Source organism: Glycine max, chromosome 18 (assembly GCF_000004515.6).
Source record: "Glycine max cultivar Williams 82 chromosome 18, Glycine_max_v4.0, whole genome shotgun sequence".
NCBI classification, from domain to species: Eukaryota; Viridiplantae; Streptophyta; class Magnoliopsida; order Fabales; family Fabaceae; genus Glycine; species Glycine max.
The window spans coordinates 47,423,078-47,431,187 of record NC_038254.2 but is presented as its reverse complement, the minus strand read 5'-3'; the positions used below and the strand labels follow the sequence as shown (position 1 = coordinate 47,431,187).

Genomic DNA, 8,110 nt, shown 5'->3' with positions numbered 1-8,110 from the left:
GGTTTTTTTTATTATATGTGCCTCAATTGTTTCTGAATCATCAGATTTGAAGAAGTCACTCGTGCCATCATCATCACATGTCATGGCACTAAATTTGACCTTCCTAATAGCATCTCTTTAAAATTTAACTTAAGGATTATTTTGCAACACTTATGAAAAGATAGGGACTAATATGAAAAATGGGTACAATGTCAGGGACTAAATTGCCTATTTACTCGTTTTGTTATCATCAAATGACGTGGCATCTTTTAAGAGGCACGTCCACGTGCCATGCCACATCATCCTTTAGTGTCATGTTGGATAGTGGCACTAAAATTGACCTCACTAATAGTGTTACTTTAAAATTTAACGAAGGAACTATTTTGCAACACTAATGCAAAGATAGGGATTATTTTGAATTTAACATTAAGTTAGGGACTAATATGCAAAAGGGGTACAAAGTCAGGGACTAAATTGCCTATTTAGTCTTTAATTTTGTGTCCCAAGTCACCTATTTATAGGCCTTTGATGACCATTCAAAAACCTCTTGAACACATGTGACTCTCAGGAGTTATTTTCTGAAGAGTTGTGACTCTTGGGAGTTATTTTCTGAATTCTTGACTTGGATCAAACTTGAGAAATGCTTATCTTTGGCATCATCAAAATCATGTATACATACATTCACATTCTCCCCTTTTTTAATGATGACAATCAAGTGGTTTCTTTTCGACATCATCAAAACAATGCATGATCCACAAGAAGGACACTTGGGTGTAGCAAAGACCTTGGCCCGAATCAATGAGAATTTTATTTGGATTGAAATCCAAAAAGATGTCGAGTGTTTTGTAGCCATTTGTATTGATTGTCAACATACAAAGTATGAGACACGAAAGGCAACAGGGTTGCTATGTCCTTTACCTGTCCCTTTCCTACCATGGGAGGATCTCTCTATGGACTTCATTGTCGGTCTACCTCCATATTGAGGTCACACCACTATACTAGTGGTTGTTGATCACTTCTCAAAAGAAATCCATTTGGGCATGCTTCAATTGCATCATACTTCTCTCATAGTCGCTCTTCTCTTCATGGATATCATAGGAAAACTCCATGGAATGCCCAAAAGCCTTGCCTCAAATTGTGACCCATTTTTTATTAGTCTATTTTAGCAGGAATTATTCTGGATTAGTGGAACTAAATTGGGCATGAGTTCGGCATATTACCCTTAGACCGATGGGCAAATCGAGGTGATAAACCACATTTCGAACAATATCTCCGTGCTTTTGTGCACAAGAGACCTTCTTCATGGGGGAAGTTCTTGAATTGGGCAGAATGTTCCTATAATACTTCCAAGCACTCAGGCTTAGGTCTTTCTCCATACGAGATTACTTATGACAAGAAACCTCTCACCATTTCGCAGTATGTTGCCGAAACATCCAATGTGGAGGCAGTTGATGATTTTATGACTAGTAGAGAAGCAGTGTTTGCAGAACTTAGAAATAAGCCTATGAAGGCATAGGAAAATATGAAGCGGTATGTAGACAACAATCACAAGGATGTTAATTTCAACAAAGGGGATTGGGTGATGGTTTGATTATGTCCTCATAGACAATCAATAGTTTTAGGGCACCGCTCAGCTTATTTGAAACTTGCTAAGAGGTACTATGGTCTGCACCAAATTATGGAACGCATTGGGAAAACTGCCTACAAACTTCAGTTGTCGGTGGGAGCTCGCATTCATCTGGTTTTCCATTGCTCATTACTTAAACCATTTCACCACTCTAGTGTTGAGACTTGCCCTTTGTTACCTCCACCGACCACGATAATTGAAAACCAACCAACCCTCACTCCCCTAGTTATATTAAGAACCCACTGGGATTCTACTTCTATTGAACTAAAGCTAAAGGTCCTAATGCAGTGGGAAGGTTTATCTCCATATGACACTTCGTGGGAAGATTAGGACTAGTTGAAGATCAACTATCACCTTGAGGACAAGGTGTTTTTAGATGGTGTAGGGGATGATAGAATGATGGAGTTACAGGAGAAAAGGGTAGACCCGATATAGAGGCCCAAAAGGAAGGTGATTCCACCAAAGTACCATAAGGATTTTGTGTAACAGAATGTGCTAAGCAGGCATGAGGCGAGTTGATGATCCAAAGTTGTTGCTGAAAACTGTCTAATGTTGTCGGTCATTATTCCTTATAACTATCTATGCTTGAAGCTTCTCAAATGTAGTCCTTCATGTATTTGGGTGGATGGGTCCTTCTTTTGGGCGTTTCTCTGATTGGAGCTCCTTCTTCCTATCATTCCCTATGAACTTCCATTCGGTTTGCATTCCTACTTTTCTAATTTCAGCTTAGCTTTTTTTGGAAGAATAGGCAATGCTTGGCTTTGGCAAATTTCATCTCCCTCAGCTTGCTCAGTCACATGTTATTGGACTATTGCTTTTTTATTTTGTTCAATTCCTTTTTGAATTTATATCTCAAAAGAAATTCAGAAATTGGAAAAGCAAATTGTTATAATAAATGTACTATTTGTGATGATAAATCATGATAACCGATAGCTTGCAAGCCTCTTAAAAGGAGTACATTAGAAGTTAGAAATGTATGCATATAATCTTTTGTTCAAATTGATGTTAAATTGGTTTTCCAGGGTTACGAGGGAAATATAATTGAACATCTCTCATTATTCAAACTAATGTAAATAATTGATTTTAAATAATCTTAATTCGGTACACCGGGTAAATAAAAGACCACTGATGATTACCCACATAGTGAACTTGATCCAAATATATAAAATAAAACTTAATAAGACCTATTAAAAAAAATCAAACTTCCTATTAACAAAACAGGACACGAAATGATTCAATACTAATAATTAATAAAATAAGTAATTCAAGAGTTTGGGTTCATAGATATTAGTATGTAAAGATATATACCCATTAAAATCTTAGTTTGACAGTCCCGTGCATTGCACGGGCGATTAACTAGTATGGTAACAAAAAGAAAAAGAATCTACAAATCGTGATGGGGAGAGGTTGGTGTTGCTGCTGGTGCTTGATGGCACGTGCTCACTCCCACACGTGGTGCCACGCAATGCGCTTACCTTAGCAGTGAGCATTAAATTAAATGGATCAATACCCTTTCATACGTAACTCAAATGCACAGAATTTCTCCGGGTAACATGTCTATTAAAAACTTTAAAGGTTACTCTTTCGTATATAAGCATAAGTTTATTACAAAGTTCAATCAATTTTAGTTGTAAGTTAAAAATCTTAATTTTTCAATGAATTTTAGTTAACATATTGTTCTCCTGAAATTTAACACTTTTTCAACAAACTTTAAATTATTAAAAAATAGCATTGACCTATCTAATACTACATCCATCCAATCGGTTAGGTTAACACCACTATCGCAAGTCATAAACACTATGTAGTGTCAGCAAACCATTGCAAAGTTAACACATGAAATAACAACTAAACAATTCTTCACTAAAAAAAACTACATTTTTTTGAAACCGTTAATATTTATTTTTTCAAATAACTAATTATACATTTAAACTTATTTTAACAAAATAGCTATAACTATTCTAACCAACGTGAATATCTGTACCAAAAAAACCCGACGTGAATATGAGGTATCCTATTCTCTTTTTTGTTTTTTCCCTGCATTCTTTTTCAAAAATAACAAGCAAATCATACAAAAAGAAAAATAAAAAAAATGAAACAAAAGAGGGTGAAACGGTAAACTGAATAAGATGAGGACAAGCTTGACGTTGAAGTATACCCAAATTGCCTGCAATTGGCACAAGCACGCATTCACACAGTAATCAAACTCTGGCCATTGGATAAAGATCAGATGATTCATACTTTATGTTTATAAATCAGATATAAAACAAATTTAAGATCTGAACCATTCAATCTTCATCAAAAAATTATAAAGCAGTACCTGCATGAATGTGTGTGATATGCAAGTGCACCGAATCTATGTCCCCTTCAACACAATCAACCTACCAATAACAATAACAAGTCCAACAACAAAAGTTGCAAAACCAAGCCTTCCTTTCCTTACTCACCTCAACAACATCACAATTCCCAACACAACACAATCTCTGAACCCTTCCTTCAGTGGTCCCTACTATTCCCAACACCCCATCAACACGTTCCTTCCAAAATCCTCACTTTCAGGAAACTCACTCTTCATCTCTTTTCACCCCAATCCCTTCAAACTCACCCCCACAAATTTTCACCTCTTTCCCCAACTGGGTTCTCATAAAAATCTGTTTTTTTTTTTTGCCTATGCTTTTCTGAAAGCCATGAATTTCAGGAGCTTGGAGGAGTTCTGGGCCTTTTACGTGAACCAGCATTCGAAGCCTTCCACGAGGAGGTGGCACTTTGTGGGAACGCTCTTCAGTATTTTCTTTTTGTTCTGTTCAGTTTTCTTCAGCTGGTGGTTCTTGTTCTTGGTGCCCTTTTCTGGGTATGGATGTGCCTGGTACAGTCATTTCTTTGTGGAGGGGAATGTTCCAGCCACTTTTGGACACCCCTTTTGGTCACTCTTGTGTGATCTCAAGATGTTTGGGTTGATGCTTACTGGGAAAATGGATAGAGAGATCAAGAGGCTTGGCAAAAGACCTGTGCTGCAAGTGTTCTGATTTCCATGTTTGGATTGGTCCCTTTTGTTTGAGGTGAGTTTACATGAGCCTTTATGTGTGTGTAATAATTTTGTGTTTCAATGCTTACTTTTTTCTTTTTCTTTTTTTACATTATTTTCTATGAACTTACAGTTTAATTTTTTTTACTAGATTAGTTATTGTAAAAGTCTAACAATCTTATTATACATGACACTTTGTGATAACATTGTACATTGTAGATACCATTGTTTTTTCCATTAACTTTATTGGCTATATGGATGATTTTGCTGAAATTTATTTGCTCAATTTGCTGAAATATGTGGATGATTTCATTAACTGGATGAACACCACTTGTGTGAGTTTGATGGTGCAATTTGCTGGATTAAACGACTTTGGTCTAGATACATACATGGATGTTGAAATTGTGTTGATAATGCCTGCATTTTCTGAAAATCAAAGGCAATAACATTTCCTAAGTAGACACAATACAGTGTAAAAACATAGAAGCAGTATAAGTTGATGTTTACAATTACATATTTCAGATAGAAGTTTATGAAAATCCTTGCCCAACAGTGTAACATGATTTACTCAAAGAATTTACTCTAGATAATTCCACAAGATATTAGAAGCTTATTCCATTGGATAGTGGCGACCATCATAACCTTGAAAAGATTGCACATGCATGATGTGCTAAGATTTTACTTAACTTAGCTTCTACGTTACTAATGGTATTTTCCTATTAAAATTCTTTACGCAAGAGGTTCAAAAGGGTGTAATTTTCAGCTTTATATCTCTTTCTATGAAGGTTTGGATAAATGCGAAAGTCCCTTAGTGCATTTTCTTCTGCTTAAGTATGCTTTTATCAAAGAAACCTGAATAGTTTTGTAATGACCTTGTAAGAAATGAAAGAACCCTCATTTTGAATGGCATTGCAGAAGACAAACAATTTGTCTTATTACATTCATAGTGAGAACTTCTATATCCAATTAGATAAAACAACTGTTAGAGCTACTGAATTGCCATTTGGTCATCTATAAAATAGATTTATTACCTTTAAATAATGTTTGTGTAAGGATTGTTTTAAGACCTCTCTTTGGTGTTCTTCCCATGATTTTGAATTTCCCTTACTAGTCTGCAGAGATTGAAGACATATTTTGCACCGATGACCTATATTTGCTTATTATTGTATTTGTGTGTATTAGAGTTTGAGTATCCAAGGAGAGTTGGAAAAAGAAATTGAATTCTGAAATTGAAACTCGATCAATTATTAACTGAATGAGTGTAGGGCAAACATTTAGCAAGCAAGAAGCTTGTCATAGATGCTTGCTAACTATAACAGATTACCAACTGATTATTGAGTCCTAGAATGTTATATGGACATTATGTATCATGTATGTAGGTTTGCTAATTTATGTTATGATTTTGAAATATGAAATGTTTCTGACCAACACCAGTACAGGAAATATTCAAGTGCAAATGCATTTGTTGAAGCTCATCAGTGGGGATGATGGTGCTTTGTGATTGCTTGGCTTGCCAATCTTTGAGAAGCCCGTGTTATGTTCAAAATTCAATAGTATGATATGAAGTGTGCATGACACCAATCAGGTAGACTTCAGTGATCTGGGATACCCGCATGTAGTCTTGTGACATGCCATGGTATTTGCATGGTCTATGTGTATATTGAAAGTTGAAACATTTGTTGCTGTTTGCTAGCAATAATTACATCTCAATTCAATAAAACCTACCATAAGTTTGGAGTTTCCCAGCAAATTTTGCTTATACATGTAGTTTGCAAACTTGTTTGTTGGCAAATTCATAGGAAATAGATAAATAAGCAAGCATGTCTTTAGAACATCTAATAATTATATGAAAATTGATTTAGAGTGTATATAACCCTCCAATCTATTGATTGTTTCAACATTTCTTTAAAAAAAAAACAGTAGAATGCTCTTATGCTAACACTTTTTTTCACTGTTTTGAATTGGTAATTATATGAAAACTGATTTAGCATGAATATAAACATCCAATCTTTAGAACATTTTCTTACTGTTCCTTGAAAAGATGGTAATGGCACAAAAACAATGCCAAACATCCAAACAGTGGAAGGACAATAAAGTGTTTAAAAGAGTTTGTAGTATTACATATGAAGGAAGAAATCATCAGAAAAATACAGTTTATTGTTGTCAACCAAACCGTTGATGTGGCCCTTACCCCTTGGCAGCTAAGTTCAATGTTATCTGGTAGATTAGGTAATAGATCTGGTCTTTCTTTCTCCTTGATAGTAAATCTGGTTAGATCTAAAGAACTAAATAATCTGGTTCTGAACTTACTGTGACATTGTAACATTATTTCTTACTTGATTACGCAATCTCAATGCATGAAATATGGTATAAAGCAACTTAGTATCGACGAAAAGCTGTTTCAATGAACAAATTTCATATATATCCTGCCTTGTGGGGGTGACGAGGAGTTGAGAACAAAAGGCATAGTTTGTGACAATTAGATCAAGATGACCCCTATCACCTACGTTTTCTACCAAGACCATGCTATATGTGTTAAAGAACAAAGAAGGGTTTTTTTTTTTTTTTTTTATTCTAAGGTATCCATTTTCATGGAAGTTGATCAAATAAAAAAAGTATTTGGATAAACAGTTCAATTAAACACTAAATATTTGTATTAAACGAGAGCTCATTCATGAATTTAAATGTAAAATATATTAAAATAAGTTTAAAATCTTTATATAGATAATTTATTTTATGAAGTTTATTGAAATAAGATATAAAAAATATTTATAAAAATGTTGATCAGAGAGAAATTGAGTTCCAATCCTTTAACTAAAGTCTCTATTCAAGTTTTGTAAATAGAAAAAAAAATAATTGGAGTGAAAGATTAAAAATAATAATCCGTCAAGTTTTTTGATAAAAATTAATTATTAATAAAATCAATAAATATTTCACTTATATAACATTTAAAAAAAGTCAAACTATTTTAGTAGATCCAAATAAATTCATATTCACATAACTTTCCAACAATAATTAAACCTCAAGTTTTTCTATGATGCACTATTGTAACTTTTTTATATTTATAAGAATCAAAGATAATATCAAAAGATTTATATCAATTTGCATATTTTAATTAATTAAATTAGAATCTATCAATAGCATCATGTAATTTAAACATCTTTTAAAAGTACCTTAAAAAATTAGTGTGTTTTTTGTTCTAAGAATAAAATCAACTTTATTTTCTTCAACCCATGTCATTCAAACACAAAAGGAAAAGCCAAATTCATTCAAACACAAATCCTTTTATACTTTCATGGATTCATCCATCTCAGCCCTAATTTGGCGTCCCCGCTCTCCTCGTATTGTTGATACTCTTCAATAACCCCTCCCTTCTTCACCTTGGAAACACTCACATTGGAATCACACTTTGTGGCTTCAACACCGCATGCACCAGTGACTAGACACAACAGAAGCGCTGCACAATGTCTTCTGCGTCCAGC

The 8,110-nt window shown here is 34.2% G+C and overlaps 1 protein-coding gene across 2 annotated transcripts; it reads left to right on the top strand.

Moving 5' to 3' along the window:
- Window positions 1-3,665: 3,665 nt before the first annotated feature.
- LOC100804127 (uncharacterized) lies at window positions 3,666-6,378 on the top strand. 2 transcript variants are annotated; one of them, XM_003552175.5, is made up of 2 exons: window positions 3,666-4,662; window positions 6,063-6,378. In XM_003552175.5, the coding sequence occupies exon 1, from the start codon at window positions 3,928-3,930 to the stop codon at window positions 4,627-4,629; it is 702 nt and encodes a 233-aa protein (XP_003552223.4). In that variant the 5' UTR covers window positions 3,666-3,927; the 3' UTR covers window positions 4,630-4,662; window positions 6,063-6,378. The 2 variants fall into 2 exon arrangements, with proteins under 2 accessions (XP_003552223.4, XP_006602640.3); XM_006602577.4 differs by having other exon boundaries at window positions 3,678-4,662; window positions 6,068-6,378.
- The last annotated feature ends 1,732 nt before the right edge of the window (window positions 6,379-8,110 follow it).